The following is a 19,141-nucleotide window of genomic DNA, read 5'->3' on the forward strand; positions in this document are numbered from 1 at the left end:
GGACAGTTGAGGGACGTACGCCGGACCAGGTGAAGAAAGCAAGAACAATCATCCAAGCCGCGAGCTCAGGGAAATGCTCGTGTATCGGATGCGGCGGAAGCGCGCCGGTTGCCTTTGCCAGCAACTAGTCAACATGACATACCCTTTCCACCCAACGGATCTGGGAGACAGCTTACAACAAGCAAATACAACAACCCCACACTCATCCAAAAACTGCCCCAGAGCACATGAATCACCGTGATGAGCGTATCCCGCGCCGCATACCCAAACAGCCCCGCGATGAACTGCCCGAGGCCTCCCCAGAAGGCAACAAAGGGGAAGAAGATTGTCGGAGAAGATTCGTCGCCCCACCAGCGCGCGACCCACGTCGCTGTGATCCAGGTTGAGCCGGCGAACGCCGCCAGGCCGAGAGCTGCGGGGGCAGCGATGGGGCGCAGGAAGATGGTTACGTTGGGGTCGCGCTCGAGGAGGCGGTCGATTTTAATTCGCGGTTTTCGGCGCGGAGGGACATTTTGTCGGTATATTTTAGAGAACAATAAAGGGGGTAGCAGTGAGTGAGCTGGCTGGAGAGATTCTGCTTGCTTGAAGGGGTCCCACGGTCTTTACGGCTTTATAGGAGTTGGGTAGGACATGTCATCTCCCTGAGCGACGGCATCATTCATACGTTATTGACCTGGTGTAGCAGAGGGTTAGTGACGTGGAGAATAGAAATTACCAAAGTCTAAATAAGTGTCATGATTAGGGCAGGGGCTGAAGAGTTTGGTTTGTGGTTAAACCATGGTTCAGTGGCAGATCTCCGCGGGGAACTATAGATACAAATCAACACTACCATAAATCATGGATTCTGTAGTGGCCCTCGATAGAGCTTTTATATTTAGTGCAAGAAACAAGACCAAAATCCCACGTATATGATACATGGAATTCAAACCTATAATTTGCCAATGAAAAGTGGTTTACAGTTGACATCTGGAGATGATTAATATGGCAATTAGCCTCGCAGGCTACATAGCAACGTATAACAATGAAGCGCCTCAGAGAAAAGCCTATCTTCTCTATCTACCTCAAATAACCGACTTGGCTCTATAAGCCCTGGCTCCCATAACTGGCGGTTCAGTAACAATCCTCCTCCGCACGCCACCAGGACTTCCAGGATCCGGAAGCAGAACAATGCGACTCCGCCCCCAAAACTCCAACAACCCCTTTAGCACCGCCGAGTATATGGGCTTGGTTATTATATCGTCAAATCCCCGCTGTCGGAACATCTCCTGCTCCTGTTTCGTCGAGCTCGCGGTTACGGCGACGATGGGGATTGTCGCTATGGAGGGGTTGTTTGCGAAGGGCGGGGACGTGCGGATTATCGATGTTGCGTGGAGGCCGTCCATAATTGGCATTGCGGTCTTGATTTTTGTTATTTTATGCTTGGGGGGAAACTTGATGCAGAGTGAAGGATGGGATAGGAACATCGACGTACGTCCATGAGAATCAGATCCGGTCGCGGACACGTCGCTGTTGGACCGGCGAGGTATTCGAGGACCTGCTGGCCATCGCCGACGAGAGAGAAAGTGCAGTTCCCAAGTCTGCTCAGTAGTTTGGCGACTACTTTTTGGTTTATGGGGCTGGATCAAGTATTAGTGCTTGTTCATGTATGAGCGAAATGTGGAAACATACTGATCTTCGGCGACGAGGATGTGCATTTTGGCACCAGGGGACACAGTCTCTACAGCGTCCTGAGTACCTGGTGCCTAGCTTGAGAGCGACCGGGGACTTGGGTGCTGAAAAAGGTTGGCAAGGCATATTCTTAGTCATCCGCGGTATGAAGGAGGATTGCACTGCCATCCATCATCTCGTATCACTTGGCCTTTGGCAAGCAGAACTTGTGGGACTTTGGGGATATACGCGATCAGAGAACCATCCGAGTCCTGATTACCGCTTTGAGTCTGCACTTCGCGAGTGCAAAGGGCATAGGTTTGACTTCGCCAAGCAACTTGCAGGAACATCCGCGATATATAATAATGGCAGCAGGATACTTGTAAAGCACGCAATTGGGACACTCGCTAAAGAAGAACTTCAATATATACCGCGCAAATTGCCAGCCGAAAATAACGTCCCGCAACATCCGTCCAGATAACTTGCTCGAATTAAGAAGAAAAACGGATTTCTCACTGAGTCCCCGCCCCTGTTTGCCATTCCTGTGCAGGTGCATTGCCACTTGGAGCCGACGACAAACCACCCGGGAGTTCTTGTCCGGGATACAGGGGTTCCGGTTCAGTATAGGAAGAAGCCATCGGCTGGTTCGCGTACTGAGCGCTGCGCGGAATCTGCATTCGTGCTTGCGGACTCTGTTGCGAGGGGATATATGGCGGCTCGGGGGTATGAGCTCCTCGCGGAGGCCCTTGTGGCACAGAACTCCACTCGTTGTTGCCGTACACTTGTCTCTGAAAGGGCATCGCATTCGGATTAAGGTACCCTCCGGGCGCGGGGGCTTGTTGAGTATATCCGTAGTACGGGTCAGCGGGTGGTGCCACAGCAGGCGCCGCTGGGTACTGAGCCTGAGGCTGGGACTGCTGTGGCCGCGTACTGCGGGAAAATGCAGCTTTTTTATCCATCAAGCTCGCGACAATGCTCTCATTAGCATCAGCCAAGAAAGCACGCAGCTTGTCCTCATGGGCCCGACGCGAGCTATTCGTTCCGAAGAGACGGTTGATGTAGTCGATGAATTCGAGATAGGCGTCGCTGACAACGGCAAAATGTGCGACCGTCAGATTCACAGCCGCGTCCGTTTTGACGCTATTCTGAGGGTTATCGCCCTGGGCTTCCTGGGCTTCGTACTCGGCGAGGGCTAGTGCTGTCTGGCAGGCGTTCCGGATCTGACGACCGTTCCATCTCCCATGAGGGTGCTCCTTGAAATAATTATCCGCAAAAAGAATGATGTCGACATCGTCGATCTTGATTTTCCGGCCCTTTCGTCGGAAGCGCTCCTCAATCATTCCCAGATTCAACTTGAAGATCTCCACCGTCTGTTTATCAGACAGGTCGGGATAGTAGAGGCTGACGTGAATACGTGAGGTGAATGCTTCGTCAAAGTCGCCAACCCGATTTGTGGTGAGAAACAGAATGCCCGCATAATATTCCATGACGCGGAGAAAGACTAGGCCACAATCAGTATCCATTTCAATCGGGCGTGAGGAAGTCATACCAGCCACCAGTCCATTGCGCTGGAAATCGTCCTTTGTCCGCTGCGAAAGAAAAACATCCGCTTCATCCAGCAACAGGATACAGTCCCAGCGGTTGGCCAAGGCGAAATTCGTTTCCAGTGCTGTTTCCACATCTTTCGCGGTAGTTCCGAGATCCCCTATGCAGGTTAGCGCGCTGCCTGTGGAGAGGACATTGAATATTCACCGCAGGTAATCTGGAATAGTGGTTTCTGAAAGAGCTCCGCGACACCCTCTTTGGTAAATCTAGTTAGCGAACGAGCAGCCAAAGTGTGGTGACAGCCTGTGACGAACCTGCAGTGGATGTCTTTCCCACACCTGGGGCACCATGTAGTAGCAGGATCAAACCCTTGCCTGTGGTTATGGTCAGCGTCGTGGTCTCGTCTGTTCGAGTGTTTCTTGCCTTTTCCTCTAACGATGTCCACCTGCTCCCTCTGTCCACTGATCGACTTCTTGTCTCGGAAGTGCTGTGCAATCAGTGACACTATCATGTGCTTGTGCTTTTCATTCAGCACCAGGCGGGAAAACGTGGTAGGCTCTTTGGCTTCGGTGTTCCCGGTCGAATCTGCCCGGCTTCTCGTCGCGGGCTCATGCGTTCTAGTGTGAACTTCGGTGAGGTAGGATAGATCAAGCTGGGCTATAATATAAAGTAACCTCAGTATGATGCGGTAGTATAAGCGGGAGGAGACAGCTTACCCCATTTTCGTGTTCGCAGTATGAACCCAAATACGCGGTACGACATGATGATCAGCTCATCGGGAGTGATCGAAAGCTCCTTGTCGGCGCTCGTGCGTAAGAGCTCTTTAAGTGGACGGCGTAAGATGGAAATTGATGGCTGCTGATCGTTGTGTTCGCCTTTGGGCAGCAGACTGTCAATGTACTCCGTCCGCTGCTTTCTGTCAATGTACATATCATCGTAAACATTGTCCCGTCGGCAGCAGGCTGCCTGGCAGGTTTCGTCCTTTCCCGTGCCCTCTTCGTCCTCGGCTGCCGAATTGCCGAGTAAAATCTCAAGCTCTGGTTTCCACGCCAGTTGCTTTTGTTCATCCACGGCAAAGGCTGTCTCAAAGTCAACCACGACTTGGCTCTCGACCTCGTCGCGCACACCGAGAGTGGGCCCTGCGTAATACATGTGCTTCACCTGAGCCACCTTGAGAAACAATTTGCCCCGCTCAATGAATCGCTGACGTAGGAAGCTGGTGCGTTCAAGTGGGGAGAGAGCCTCGATTTTTGTCCAGTCCTTCTCATCAAATTCAGCGTGTCGGACGGGATGGAACTGCAAAGGATAGACCTCCAGAGAGGTGATTTCGCGCTGGCCATCGAAGCGCTTAAAGTCAAAGGTGGTCGAGACAGGGCCTAGGAACTTGCCATCAAAGTCTATGTAGACACAGGTGAGGCTAAATGGTGCTCTCGCCTCCTTGTTGTTGGCAGATTCGTGGTACCGTTCCCAGGCTGGGATCACCCGATGCCGGGCGCTCCTAACGTGAACCACGCGGTACACCTGCTTTCCATTGCTGCTGATAACCTCCATGCCAGGGCGGAAAAGGTGCCAAAGGTCAGAGAAAAAAACCTTGCGGCATTGGTGATCCCCAAGGTGTGATCTTCTGGCGACGATGTCGTTATCTATGAACTGCAGCAGACACTCCAAGTGCTGGAGAGCCTCTGGGGATTTGGTGCTCTCGTCCTTAACCTGCCCTTCTTCACCTTCCTCCTCATCTTCCCTCTTGCTGTCTCCTCTAATCCCTCTCTTAAGCGCAAAATCGACATCCGTCCATTCTGAGACATGACCAGGTGGGACATTCTGTTTTGGAACCGTAGAGCCTGTATTTCCCGCGGAGGTTTCTTCTTCCGAGACAGGCGTTAAAGCATATTCGTTCTTCAATGCTTTGCACCAGTCTCGTAACGCTCGCTCGCAGTACGTTAGCAATTTAAATGGCCGAATGAAAACGACGGCTGCGTCCTGGAGGTCAGTGAGCGCGTCACCGCCGGAACCCACGATTTTGAAGAGGATTTGCATTAAGATCGATGAGCGAATCCTTACGCGTTCAGGTAGGGCTGTTTCTCCTGCAGCCGTAGTAATGACTGTTGTTTGCTCGACCTTGCTCACCTTTTGTGGTCCGTAGCCTGAAAAGCCGTACCATGAAGCAAACCCGGCCAACCGCTCATCCTGCACGATAGGCTCCCCAATTAGAACTTCGATCTGGCAATCGACCCGATCGACTACGGCAGAGTGCTTGAATGCGTGCCACTGTAGTTTGGTCAATATCGGCTCCGCGACCATGGGGCCTGCTTCGTTTTCCCCTTCGGTTTGAGTCCCAGATCCGTCGTTCATGCCGGATGGTGCATTCATGGCATCACAAGTCTCGTCCTCCTGAGCCCGTTTCGCTTCCGCTTCCTCCATTTTCCGTCTTTGCTGGCGTCGATACAGTTCTTCCATGAGGTATAGACGATCTAGCTCCCATTCAAAATGCTTTCTCACGCTCTCGCGGCGCTCTCCATAGTCAATGGCCAGGTCAAAATCATTGGGCGTGTTTGGATCGAACTGGTGGGTATTGCATTCGTGAGTGGGGTCAAACGGATCTGGTCTCTTATAGCTATCCATGTGCACCAGGTTGTAGGTGAAATCCCAGGGACCATCCCGCGGCTGTACAGGAAGCCAGCCATGGCGCCTCCGATACATGTTCCAGAAGCCCGGTCCACCTGCGGTTTCAAATTCCTTACGATGTCCGTAAAGACAGGCCAGCATCCTTTGATATTCGATTTGCTCAGCAGAAAGCTTTGGACTCGGCTCGTCGCTGGCAGGGGCGGATGGTCGCTCAGTCTGCGAATCCTCTCCACCCATGGCCGTCTGTTTTTGAAGCTCGTCGATTCTCTTCTTCAAGAATTGAAGCTCGTCGGATACTGATAGATTGGCGAGTGGAGCCAGCCCTTGACTATTGGAACTGGTGTTTTTCTCGAGATAGTCCCCCTCATTCTGATTTCTTTGCGGGGCCTCCATGGCTGGGGTTGGCGGGGTTGGGCGTTGTTCCCCAACCGGGGCATCGAAAATGTCGGTCCTTTCACTCTCTGCGGGGGTAGGGACGGGTTCCATCGCAGGATAGCTAGAGAGATTGCAGCATGCAGAGAGAGAGAAAAAGGCAAAGAAACTAAAAAGCAAGAACAGAGTCACTGCTATTGAAAGTCGGCTTTGTTGATGGATAGATGGGCCAGATGACTGTGCAAGCCAGCGATTTCTGAGGCATTTTATCCCGACCGCAGGAAACGCCAGGAATGATACCCTGGCCAATCCAGCCAACGACTGCCCTGGGCAGGCGAGCAGGCTGTATGTTTGCTCATCTGGGAACCGAGACGTGTCACCAATTGCATCCATCAGCACGGTAAACCGGGCGTAGCTGAAGAGCCACCACCCCACGGAATCGTTGACACCACAGGCTTATCTGCATACAATAGTGTTTCTCTCCGCATTGATTGGAGGCATACACAGTGTCCGGCTGGGCAACATTGTGTTTGCTTTGCATCGTGCTGACATGAACACAGAGCTGAAGCAGCTGTGAGTTTGCGCGGGGGATGCGGAAAATAGCTCATCGGCGTATAAGACGCAAGGCTGCGGCTCAAGACCGAGAATCGCGGGGTCCTCGATCCCACCATCTGCATCTCCTTTCTCATCATGGGCGCCAACGATCCTATGCCTCGAGTTAGCAGGCAGCCGCCTACAGTCGATTTTATCGACCAGAAATTACCAAAACATCATACCATGTTCCGAGATCCTCCAATCCATTATGAACCGTCTCCCGACCGGTACGTGTCGAATAGCAGCCCCGCACAGCCCATGACGAGCCGCAGTGGGAACACTCCACCAACGGCGTTCGATGTGCTCGATGCGTTGGACCCGACCGACGACGCATATGACCTCCCTCCGCGACCAGCAGACACCGATATCAAGGCGATGAAGTTCTGGAACTGGCTCTTCCCTCTGGCGATGGCCGACCTGGTCTCTGGGTCGGTGCCACCACCGACGAAACCCGAGCACAGTATTCGCGACAAGACCGACTGGGAGTCGGTTTATGCAACCCTGGAGGCAGCGAGGGGAGAATATCGCACGGAGGACGGGATACGACGATTGTTCCGGAAGGTGCGACGGCGCGCAGCTGACCGGGCTGCTCCTGCCGCTGAAGCCGCACGCACAGTGTCCACCCTCGCTCCCGACTCGCCGTTTTCTACCCCGGTTCTGGGGGCTGTCGTCGTGATACTTGATGTACTGCACAACGCCTAATGAGAAACCGATCCGGATTGTTGACTTTCGGTTGTAGGCTCTCAAAACAACCGCCGAGGTACGCCAGCAGGCTTTGGCTGGCTTCGATGGCCTAGTTCACCTCTTCTCCGACGTCGAGCTTTTCTTGGGGACATTCCCACGCGATGAGAATATCCAAAGAGCCTCTTTGAGTCTCACGGTGAGCACGTTGGAGGCGATCGAACAGGCAATTCATTTCTTTACGACAGGCGGATGTAAGTCTCAAAGCCGTGCCCAGTTGGAGTGCGACTGACCTGCTGTTAGTTATGCGAGGAGGAAAGGCTCTCTTGACCGGCCCACAGTATGGGCAAGCCCTCCAGCAACGCTTGGCCCAGGTCAATGAGAAATCCCAAGACTTGATGACGGAGGCTTCCAAGTCGCATATTCATGATTCCCGCCTCTGTACGTACGCTGTGTCCGTCTGTATCCTCCTCTGTATCTTTCCGTAACTGACCCCCGTTCAAGACTCGCAGCAGACGCAATTACTGCAGAAACGAATACTGAAATTGCAGCGCCAGACTGACAACAAAGTGGATCTGACTCTCGATGGGGTAAACTCCATCAAAGACCTGCTGAACGAACACCTGAGGGAGAGAGATCACGCGATGGCGAAGATGCAATTACAGCTCCAGCGGCAGAATGGTAAAGAGTGGTTGACGGAGAATATTGATATTGTCTCTGACTGACTTTGTATCTCAATCCAGAGCATATCGCCTATCTTGAATCCCGCGCGCCTAGTCCCTTTCCGCGAGCTAGGACTCCAAACGTCGACACCTATGTCAGCCAACAAGCTCTCCGGCGCATGCTCGATACTACCGATATTCATCTGACTGACATTGCTGTGGTAACCGATACGAAATCGCGTCTCCCGGCTAAGGAACGCGGCCAAGCGGAGCAGATTATCAATAGAAGCGCATTTAGAAGGTGGATCGTCTCACCAGTTTCCGCAAAGCTCCTGGTTCACTGGGACCTCGATAAATCCAAGACTCGCAGCGGCATCTCTCCTTTGTCAGGGGTCTGCGTCACCATGTTACAGGCACTGGCTGCACAGCCGCGATTCATATCACTGTTATGGTTCGTAGGGCGCCACGTCGATCGGTTAAGTATGGGCGAGTATGTCGGGGAAAACGCCATGCTTCGGTCACTGATTGACCAGCTGCTACGCCAGTTCGACTTTGACATGCGGTATTTCCAACACCATATTGACCCCTCATGCTCGCAGAACGACCTTCTTGTCCTTTTGGATTGGCTCATCAGGCAGATACCGCGAACTCATACAGTCTGCTGCGTCATTGATGGGGTTGCACTTCTAGAGCGCGAAGAGTTGGAAGATGAGTCTCTGCCTGTGCTCTCCAAGCTTGTGCAGCTGGCCAACGACCCAAGTATCCATGCTCCGCTCAAGCTGTTGCTGACAAGCACCCCGGCAACCACGGTTGTTCGAGGGGTGTTTGAGGATGAAGATCTGATCCTCAATGTGAATGCCCTCCCACGACAATCCCTTCCGTCGAGCGATGAGCGAGTAATGAGGGAGATGAGCGCGACTATGTTTGAAGAGGACAAGTATATGTAGCGTCCTGCACCAACAGGCGTAATAACATCGCGTTACAATTGGCTTTGAATCCCATCCGTTTGTTCATTATCGACTGATTCCTAAACAAGATCCTGGAAGAGTGCGAGGATTTACCCTCTTGGCCCAAGCGGCCCCCAAAAACCTGGACTGATCCTGGACTGGCACCCGTATGGCATGACACGCGCCAAGCCCAACATCCCCAGCATCACCACGGCCGTGGAGCATCTAGCTTGCTGAATATCGAAATCATGGCGTTTTGCTCAATCAACGGAGGCTTAATGTAATGAGCCATCCCAACAAATGGCAAACTGCTCGGCTGAAGTCACGTCTCGCAGTCAGTCCTGCCTTGTGGGCGACCTTGCCAGGCACACCAACAATGTGGCAAGCCGATTGGCATAAGGCTCAACGAATAATCATACCCACCGGTCTTTCAGAACTCTTCCATGAAGCTAGAGTAGATCAATCCGAACCTCGGACATCACATGAAAGAAAAAACGTGGTTGTGGTGCAAAAGTGCAGTGGAAAGTTGGAACGGCCCCCTACTTAGTAATCGGGGCCTTCCCAGCATCTCAACGGCCGTCCCAACAAAAATCGAGTCGTATGTTCACGGCGTTCATCTTGCCTCTGTAGCCGTAGGCTTAAATTGGCAAGATGGACGACCTCAGCTCTGCTCTACTAGCAGTTGTCTCCAGGCTCTGGCAAGTCTTTTTTGCGTGAATTGCAAAGCACTCACCTCCACTCCGAGAGGTTCCGCTCCTCATAATCGCCCTCCATCAAGCCCTAAACGGCCCTCAATACCGCAGCCATGGGCGAACCAGACAACAACCCCCGAAAAAAGGGCTCACCCACCACATCGAAGACACACATCTCCAAGCAGCCAATGACATGGTTAAACTGGTACAAGCACATCAACTGGCTCAACTGCACATTCATCCTCTTTGTCCCCCTCGTCGGCTGCATCCTCGCATACTGGACCCCTCTTCGCCGCTACACAGCCGTATTCGCCGTCGTCTATTATTTCAATGCCGGTCTCGGTATCACCGCTGGTGCGTGCCTTTTGCATCTCTTTACATCCATAATATTACTGACATACTTAGGCTACCACAGATACTGGGCCCACAGATGCTACAAAGCAACCCTCCCGCTATCCATCTACCTCGCCGCCGCCGGCGTCTCCGCAGGGCAGGGCTCAATCCGATGGTGGTCCAAGGGCCACCGCTCGCACCACCGATACACAGACACAGACAAAGACCCTTACTCGGTAAAGAAGGGGTTCTGGTACTCGCACATCGGCTGGATGGTCCTACACCAGGACCACAAACGGATCGGACGCGCCGACGTCTCGGATCTAGATGAGGATCCGGTCGTGAGGTGGCAGCATAGGCATTATATCAAATCAGCTATTTTCATGACGCTGATCTTCCCGACGGTGCTTTGTGGGCTGGGATGGGGCGATTGGAAGGGTGGGTTCATCTACGGCGGGATTTTACGCGTGTTTTTCATCCAGCAGGCTACCTTTTGCGTGAATAGCCTCGCACACTTTATCGGCGAGCAGCCCTTCGATGATCGGAACTCGCCACGAGACCACGTTATCACTGCGCTAGTAACCCTAGGAGAAGGATACCATAACTTCCACCACGAATTCCCAAGCGATTACCGCAACGCAATCGAATGGTGGCAGTACGACCCAACGAAATGGATGATCTGGCTCTGGAAACAACTCGGCCTCGCATATGACCTCAAGCAATTCCGCGCGAACGAAATCGAAAAGGGACGCGTGCAGCAGATGCAGAAGAAGGTCGATACCATGCGGTCAAAGATCGACTGGGGGATTCCGCTGGAGCAGTTGCCCGTCATGGAGTGGGATGAGTTTGTCGAGGCTTCCAAGAAGCGTGCGCTAATTGCCATTGGTGGCGTTGTCCATGATGTGACGGAGTTCGTGAAGGAGCATCCCGGTGGCAAGGCCTTTATTGCGAGCGGGATTGGGAAAGATGCGACGGCGATGTTCAATGGGGGTGTGTATCGGCATTCGAACGCGGCGCATAATTTGTTGGCGTCGATGAGGGTTGGGATTGTGAGGGGTGGGTGCGAGGTGGAGATCTGGAAGGGAGTGGGCAGAGTGGAGGGGAAGACTGGCGTTGAGACTCTGGCGGCCGGGGGTCAGGTTACTAGGAGGGCTCCTGTGGTCAAGGTAGATGAGGCACAGCCTTGACGTACTATATTGTTTAATGTATCAAACGCTTGAGATGATAGCATAACAAATCATGTCTATTTCGTTCTAAATGAAAGGTTTCACCGGAACTCACTTATAATAAGCATTGTTGTTTATGCCAAACGGAGGTACCAGATTGAGGCTTCTGGGCAAGGTGAGCAGCATCTGCAAGCGACGAGCTCAGGGTAGTCGTTCTGCGCGCAAGGTTCCAAAGACGTCAGTCGAACGGACGATGGCTGAGCGTGGCTTGTCTCTAGGCTTAGTTTTTACAGCGTCGCTACTGTATCCAGTGCTATATGATGCTGCTTACCAGGAACTCCCGTCGTATGGTGCTTCCCCCACGGACCATATCCTTGATGACCGGGGCTAAACTATCGGTGGAGTGGATCAGCAATCTGAGCTTTAGACAACAGCTGATGAACGTAGACGAGATGGGATCTGTTAGTTCGCATGTACATACTGGAAGGATATCATCGTCGGTTCATCTGCCCCGAAACGAGGGACGCGGGTCGCAATACGACGGGCCTGGTGGCAGCGGATGACGGATGTGGTACGCAGTCTAGTAAGAATGATTTCTGCTTCGCAACATGTAGCTCGTCACCAGAGACGCTAGAGTTGAGGGTGGATCCAACCACAAGGATACATCTGGAACAATGCGGAACCGGCGGTGTGAGTCTGCCATCCTTGGTGTAGACGGCGTCCACCGAGGGAGCGCTGTGCAAGAGGGCTAGACGGTTCAGCAAAGTAGAGACCCGGAGATGTATTCAGAACGACGTGAGAGTGGAGATAAGTACACAACGAAATGTAGCATAGCAAACTTCGTTGATGAGGACGAGAGCACATGCGAACTACCTAGTCGACTTTCATCCAGAGGAACCGCGACAATTTCAAGACATCAGCTCCGCATACGCCATCATCCTCCACTAAGGAGGTCGACTTGCGCAGCGTGCGTCTCGGTAAACGAGAAAAACAGAAGAGGATAAACTTAAACACCGGTCACGATACGTAACAGAATTGGAGCACGACTGTGTGCGTGTGTATGATTTACCAAGCATCACCGCCGCCGCCAGTGCCCCAGCCTCCGTCGCCAGCGGGAGTCTCATCCTGAGTGGTGGTATTTCCAGTATCATCCCAGCCGCCGGCGTTGTTCCCACCACCGAAGGAGTCGTTTCCGCCACCGAAGCTGTCGTTGCCGCCATCAGCGGGTGGAGCGTTGCATCTCCTGGCGGTGTGGCCCACTAAAGGAGAGGATGTGTTAGTCAAAGGTCTCACAGGGTAAGACCAGGAGGAATAAGACTTACTTTCGCCGCAATTGTTGCACTTGACCTTGGACCAGTCTTTCTTCTCCGGACAGTCGCGGCTGGAGTGGCCGACTAGAAGGAGACACGATTAGTAAGAGACAGGCAGGCATTGGTTAGTAAAGAGAGCTTACCCTGGTCACAGTTGCGGCAAGTCATAGTAGAGACATCACGAGGCTTGTCGCAGTCCTTCGCGATGTGGTCCTCGGATCTGGCGGGTTAGACGCTGAAAGGAAGGATGTGATCAAATTACTCACCCACAGTTCCTGCAAGTCCTTGGGGCGGAAGCCTGAGGACAATCCTTCGCAAAGTGGCCAACTGTCCGTGGTTAGTGACGGAGAAGCAGGATGTGAAAGGGCAACTTACTTTCTCCGCAACGCTTGCACTCAACACCTTCTGCGGAACGGGGGTTGGGGCAGTCGGAAGCCTTGTGATCGGAGGCACTACGGTAATCAGTTGACCGAAGCAAAAAAGAAGACAGAGACATACCCGCAGTTACGACAAGCAAACCTGTCAATACGGGGCTGAGGGCAATCGCGAGCGCGATGTCCGGCCTCGTTACAGTTGACACATTTGACTTCGACACGTTCGATGATGGCGCGCTCCTCCTTGCAGCCGCGGGCAGTGTGACCCATTTCTGAAAGGTGTTAGCTCGTTTCGTTGCAGACGGGACGACTGGCTCACCATTACAGTTACTGCACTTGGGGATCTGGCGATCGAAAGGGAGGCCGGCATCCTCTAGGCGCTCGAGGTTGTCGTCGGGAGAATTGGGCCAGCGCTCCTTGAGGTTGGCGCGCTGGGCCTTAGGACTGTAGAAGAATCCGACCACGTAGGTACAATCGAGTTTGCCCTGAAGATTGATCAAGCTGATGGTATCGGAAGTCTCTCTCTCCTACAGGCTCAGTGAGTTAGTACATGGCGGGATGACGATGGCAGGGACAGGGCATACCAGAGCGATCAAGTAGATGTTGAAAGATTCCTGGCGCATCTTCTTCTCAATGTCGACAAAAGACGCATCGGGAACAGCCTTTGTATAAATCTTGAGAGCCTGCCCGAGTGTTAGTGAAGACAGAAAGGCAAGAGCTGCCGGAGGATTACAGTGGAAGAGGGAATCTTACCTCACGGTAATCTTCCAGGTCTCTTTCGGTGCTGGCCTTCTTCATGAGAGCCCATGCCTCCTCCGGAAGCTTGTCAGCGATATGGTTCAAGTCGAACTTGCGGTTCCCCTTGCATTCCATAGTCTGGTGGCCTGCCGAGCAAGCGATCAGCATTCCTCCAGCCAGTGTCAATCCTTGGTGCATACCTTCAGACTTGCAGTTCTTACAGATATCGGGAGGACGATCGGGGCATTCGGACGCGGGGTGGCCTTCCTTAGAGCAGATGCGGCAGGTTCCCTTGAACACACGGGGCTGGGTGCACTCGGCCTTGGTGTGGCTAGTTGTACGTTAGCAGAGGGACGATTAGAAGCTTGCTGTATTACTTACCCTTCCTCGCCACAGTTAAAGCAATTCATTCCCTCGCGAGCCTTGCGAGGCTGAGTGCACTCGCGGGCAAAGTGGCCTTCTTCACCACAGCTGTTATCATGTTAGATAACGAGGTCACAAAAAGGTTTCAGCGATGAACTGACTTGCGGCATCTGTTATCGCGTTCGCCTCCCTCGTCACCACCTTCGCCGCCGAAGTCTCCGCCACCAGGGTTCGCATTCTCGTCGTTGAAGTCTATCACAAGACAACAGTTAGCGCAGGAAGCGTCAGGGTGAAGAGGTAGCGTGTAGAGTGAAAGCTTGCTTGAAGGGCACACAGAATAGGACAATAAAGAATAAAGGAACACTTACTGCGGGCATCCTGACTTCCCCATTTGTCTACAGCGGGGCCGGATCCCCAGCCTCCACCACTGGGCGCTTCAGCAGCATTGGCTCCCCAAGCTCCGCCGCCGGCGTCGTCACCTCCTGCGATCCATCCGCTCATGCTGACGATTTAAGCTCAGTTCAAGGTCTGTAAAGAGAATGTTAGATGCGAGTAGAGATTTCAGTTTAAGACGGTGAAGGAAGAAAGGCTCTGTGTTGGTCTTCAAAGTCCAGGGTTTGTCGACGGTGGAGAAAGACGCTGGAAAGAAGAAAGGAAGTATGAAGATCTAGGCAGTAGGAACGTACTTGTAGTCTTTAAGCAGAACCAATTGATGAGAGTCAAAGAAGGATGAGAAAACGAAAGGTGCGAGATGAGGAGAGAAGAGAAAAGTCGCGAGGAAGAAAGGGGAGAAGCAAACAGAGGGCGGCAGGTTTTGCGAACAATGCGTTTGTGTTAGTATTTTGAGCACATTTCCTGAAAAGCAAAACGGACGCCCTGACGACCAAGGAAAATTTCTTCACTGCGCGGAATCTCAGATGTCGTCAACATGATCGCTCCTCCAGATACTTTGACAGCTTCAATGAGTAGATATCGGTCACTGTGCTCTGCCAAAACGACGACCAGGCCAAGAGGCTCCGGCCAACTTCACTCGCCGAAGGCTCTATGATACTGCCCCAGAGGATTGATTTATTGGGCTAACGATCATGGGCCTGGCCTTCGCAAATACCAGAGTCTGACCCAATTCGAATCGGGCAGCCTGGAACGCACCCGTCTGTCCCAAGACCGGCAAAGCAAGCTCAGGCTCAATCCCAGAGATAAGCGTCGATGATTACGGGACAATACGCGTCAAGTCACCACGCATATTGACATCTTTTCATCTTTTTCCGCCTGCAGTTCGCAGTCCAGGCCGTGCATGACTTGCTCGTGCTTCCCGCGCACCGACAATGCAATTCCTGACAGCATAATATGGCAAGTTGGCCATCTTCATGGTAAGGTACTCTTTAAACACACTCAGCAACTATCGTGAGAGACGAATGATTGACTCACTGCGAAGTCGATTAGGCATGTCTCCCAACGGCCGCAAATCCCCACCGAAAGCATTTCAAGATCCCGAAGCACCTCCAGCAAGCCCTAAAAGCCGTGCAAACCGCAGCCGAATCGTCTTCACTTCGTCGCAGTCCCCGGCATTCCCCGAAGTCCAAATACTCTGAATGAGGGCAGTGTTGAGGTGAGAAGCTTGGTACTTGGCCGAGCATAGGCTGGTCCGGATAAGATCCAGTCTTGCTTTCGTCGAGTGAATGCGGAGGATGGTCAGCAGGACTTTTGCTGTGAGATTGGATAGAACCGCGATGGTGAAGACAACGTTTGGGTTTATACCAGAGCAGTTCTAAACAGAGTTGGCTGTGTTTCAAGGCTGACACCGTGGTATGACCGACCAAGAATGGAGGTCAGTGTCGCCGGATGTGTTGATCTGGCAGAAGCCGCTCTCTGCTAGCCATATTCCTCAAAGGGGTGTCTATGGTACGCCGGCTGTGGCCTTCTCGAACCAGGTTTAGTCTTCACTTGGAAATACCGTGCGAAGGATAGTACGCCAGATGGATAAGCCATCCTGTCGAAAAACATCTTCCACTTCTTGCAGCCACCACAGGATAACGCCTGCAATGTCCGAGCTTACCAAGCATGGTCGGTTCCTCCTTGCTTGCTACTGCGATTGAGGCCGCTGTCCCCAAGGTACTCATAGGAATGATGATGAGCTGAAACTAGTGCGAATAACATTCAATGCCGACATGTAGGAATATACAACGTCGTTAGCTAGCTATAGGTGGCGTAGTAAAATGCGAATATGATCCCAAAATAGACTCATAGTGACTGGGCGGGAGCAGCTCACAGCGCGTCTGAGTTACTCCCACATGCAAAGTTTGCATCTTTAACAAAGGGGTAACGGTCCTTTAAATCAAAGTCTTAAGCACATCCTTGAGCTTCCCATACTTCTCCAGCTCCTCCTGCAGGACGCCGACATTCTTATTCAGCGCCGCAATCTTGTCCTCCATCTCTTTTCTGAGCTGCTCAAGCTCGGTCTCTCTTTTCTTCACGGTGCCTTCCAGCTCCTCAACTTGCTTTCTTAGTCTGGTATTCTCAGCTTCAAGCTGTGCGCGCTTATTCGCCTCTGGGACCTTCTGTTGCTCAAGCACCTCGGCACGTTGTATTAGGGTTGCCGCGGCGTCTCGGAGGAATCGGGCGGGGGAGACAGACCGCTGACGCGTGCGCTGTTGATCTTGTGCTGGTATGCAGTCGGGTGATGGAATCTTCTCCGGTGCGGAGCGAGGAGGCGGTGGCCGTTGGGCGGGCGACGCGACTGTTGCAGGCAGACAAGACTGAACCGTTGCAAAGCGTCCTTCAGATATGCTAAGCAACGGCGTAGTTCCGCTTAGCGGCTGTGGACGGATTGTCTGGAGAGGTAACTCGACACTGATTCTAGGCTGTGGCGGTGGCGGATTGGGGATTAACCGGGCCATAGGAGGTAGACTGTGGTTTCTGGGAGACTGGTGCGGGCTTGTTTGCAAACGCATGCGTGGGAGAATGGGTGACGCTTTTGCTAGCGAGACGAGATCAACTCCATGGGCAGCACGGTTACTCACTGGGCCGGTGTCTGCATGGTTTGTCTCGTACGGTACTGCATTATGTGTAGGGGTTGGGACATGGGAACTATGTCTGCTATTGGAGCGGCTAGGTGCGCCTGAGGCTGGCTGGGGACGAATAGTTGTTGTTGGAGTTGAAGTCGACTCTAGACGTGTGACATCCTGGGGCGGTTCCTGGTGATCAGAGTCGGTGCCTTGCGATCGCAAGCCACGACGTAACTAGACAGGGGTTAACTCCTTACTCACAAAGCTTAGAAAAGACACCAAAGACCAGGTCAACGATAATTTGTAGATCATAGCGGTAGGTAGTCAATTACTCACCCGTCGTCTGCTGCCGTCAAAGTCAATGTCCCCCACATCATCTCCGTCAGCGTCGTTGCGGCGGTCATCAGTCACTTCGCTAGAGCTAGGGGAACGGGAGCTGTGGCTCGGGCCTTGGTAGTCGCTGGGTTTGGAACTAGTTCCAAGGCCACTTCGACTTCCCATCCCTCTAGTTTCCGACCTACTGCGCTTAGTGCTCCGAGCTGGATAGGGCGCCGTGTTTGATAGTGGGCGTTTCGCCGGTATTGTTCCTGTACTCGCGCGATACGATGCTTTTGACAATTGCCTAGCACGAGCTGCTTTTGCTAGGAGTTTCTAATTGGGTAAATTAGCTTCGGCCTCTAGAGTATGCAGAGCTAGAGGCGGAGAAGCGGCATACATCGTGTTTGCGACGGAGAGAATGTATTGTTCGGCCAGGGAAGAACCCCAACTAGACAGAGGGGTCAGCATGAGCTTAGCTGTTGTATGGTGACATAAATCATAATTCAACAACAAAGACATTGTGAGACGATCAACTAGACGTTCCAGACAGAACGGTCGCGCTCCGCTCATCACGAAATGAGCCCGGCGGCAAGCCTCCGGTTCACGTACCTTGTGAAACTGCTCCCAGGTGAGCTCCGTATGGAGGACTCGTAGTTCTAGCAGCCTCTGCGAGTCTTCCGGGTTCCATAATTCGCCTACGCTGGCGGTTGCAGCGGGACTTTCCGAGCGTTTGATGGCCATTGGACCGGGGGACTTCAGCGGGAATTTTAAGGCTTGATGCAATGTGACTTCTTGGCTTCGCTAATTCGCGAAATTCAAGATAACTCGGTACTATAGCTCTTGGTTGTGCTCTTTCTCCTCCAAACGTAGTCCGCAGAGGGTGCACACGCGGCAGGAGACACGCGTGTCGCGTCTGGGTCCCAGGTTTCGCGTCGAGGTTTTTGCTGCGAAATCAAGTTGAACACACTAGAAACAGGCGTGAGGCAGTTCAAGCGTTCCTTGACAGAGGTTTCACACAAGCGATAAAAACAATGATAGAAACAGCTAACACTCGGTCGCAAGACTGTGGAGATTCGGGGTCAGACCCAGGTCCCATCCGAGATTGCGGCTTTGCTGCAAGATCCAGCGTGCTAAGGGCGGACGTCCCCTAAGCTATTTTGGGTTAGTGTCGGACTGCGCTGCCCTGGCAGCCTATGTAAAAGTCTAGAGGTCCTTGAATCAACTCCATTGACTTCAATTTTAAGGGTATCCGACCTGTCATTAATTCAAAGTTAATGGGGATAATGCAAGTCCGTCAATGTAAGTCATCGATCGCGAAGTCATCATGACTCATCTTAACGCTGGAATAAACGAGGCTTCACAATATAAAACAGCACCGTCCATGAAAATAACCAGATGGTACAGAGAAGCATTGAAGTAAGATAGCCACAAACAACAACCACCATGCAGACAGTTGGTACGCACTGCACCCGGATAGAGAAGCGCTCATACATCAGGGCAATCTCATCCCGAGCCCGTGTTACCGGTTTTGGCGAGTAGCACGGTGACCATCTGGACGACGAATTCTCGCAGCAGTTCCTGGTATCCCCTGGCTGTCTCCAAGTCCTTTTTTAACTCGCATACTTCCTTTGTAAGGTCCCTCAGCTCGGTCTCCAGCTTCTCACATTTGACCTCATTTTCTTGCAAAGAGAGCTCGAGATTTCTCGTGACCTGTTTGAGTGCGGCTGTCTCCTCCTGAAGTTGTGCCTCTCGCCGGGTGCGCGACTCAT

At 52.7% G+C, this 19,141-nt stretch overlaps 5 protein-coding genes across 5 annotated transcripts; 2 read left to right on the forward strand and 3 right to left on the reverse strand.

Moving 5' to 3' along the window:
* Positions 1-839: 839 nt before the first annotated feature.
* BJX68DRAFT_24521 (response regulator) lies at positions 840-1,926 on the reverse strand. The gene is made up of 3 exons (XM_071041462.1): positions 1,669-1,926; positions 1,472-1,616; positions 840-1,397 (listed from the first exon to the last, which is right to left on the reverse strand). The coding sequence occupies exons 1-3, from the start codon at positions 1,692-1,694 to the stop codon at positions 1,062-1,064; spliced, it is 507 nt and encodes a 168-aa protein (XP_070901933.1). The 5' UTR covers positions 1,695-1,926; the 3' UTR covers positions 840-1,061.
* A 233-nt stretch (positions 1,927-2,159) lies between these two features.
* Positions 2,160-6,054, reverse strand: BJX68DRAFT_253847 (ATP-binding protein; the record flags this gene model as incomplete). The annotated part of the gene is made up of 7 exons (XM_071042795.1): positions 2,160-2,482; positions 2,579-3,148; positions 3,197-3,352; positions 3,400-3,447; positions 3,507-3,566; positions 3,616-3,849; positions 3,909-6,054. 7 exons carry the CDS (start codon positions 6,052-6,054, stop codon positions 2,160-2,162), a joined length of 3,537 nt encoding a protein of 1,178 aa, XP_070901934.1.
* A 154-nt stretch (positions 6,055-6,208) lies between these two features.
* BJX68DRAFT_253848 (uncharacterized protein) lies at positions 6,209-9,073 on the forward strand (the record flags this gene model as incomplete). Its single annotated transcript, XM_071042796.1, has 5 exons — positions 6,209-6,233; positions 6,908-7,467; positions 7,523-7,718; positions 7,768-7,922; positions 8,210-9,073. 5 exons carry the CDS (start codon positions 6,209-6,211, stop codon positions 9,071-9,073), a joined length of 1,800 nt encoding a protein of 599 aa, XP_070901935.1.
* Positions 9,074-9,709: 636 nt separating this feature from the next.
* On the forward strand, positions 9,710-11,374 carry BJX68DRAFT_231852 (acyl-CoA desaturase). Its single transcript, XM_071039405.1, has 2 exons — positions 9,710-10,119; positions 10,171-11,374. Exons 1-2 carry the CDS (start codon positions 9,879-9,881, stop codon positions 11,283-11,285), a joined length of 1,356 nt encoding a protein of 451 aa, XP_070901936.1. The 5' UTR covers positions 9,710-9,878; the 3' UTR covers positions 11,286-11,374.
* Positions 11,375-16,195: 4,821 nt separating this feature from the next.
* BJX68DRAFT_24623 (uncharacterized protein) lies at positions 16,196-18,441 on the reverse strand. Its single transcript, XM_071041618.1, has 4 exons — positions 17,982-18,441; positions 17,770-17,820; positions 17,391-17,705; positions 16,196-17,288 (listed from the first exon to the last, which is right to left on the reverse strand). The coding sequence occupies exons 1-4, from the start codon at positions 18,111-18,113 to the stop codon at positions 16,380-16,382; spliced, it is 1,407 nt and encodes a 468-aa protein (XP_070901937.1). The 5' UTR covers positions 18,114-18,441; the 3' UTR covers positions 16,196-16,379.
* Positions 18,442-19,141: the final 700 nt, after the last annotated feature.

Source organism: Aspergillus pseudodeflectus (genome assembly GCF_044049435.1).
Source record: "Aspergillus pseudodeflectus strain CBS 756.74 chromosome Unknown BJX68scaffold_10, whole genome shotgun sequence".
NCBI lineage: Eukaryota > Fungi > Ascomycota > Eurotiomycetes > Eurotiales > Aspergillaceae > Aspergillus > Aspergillus pseudodeflectus.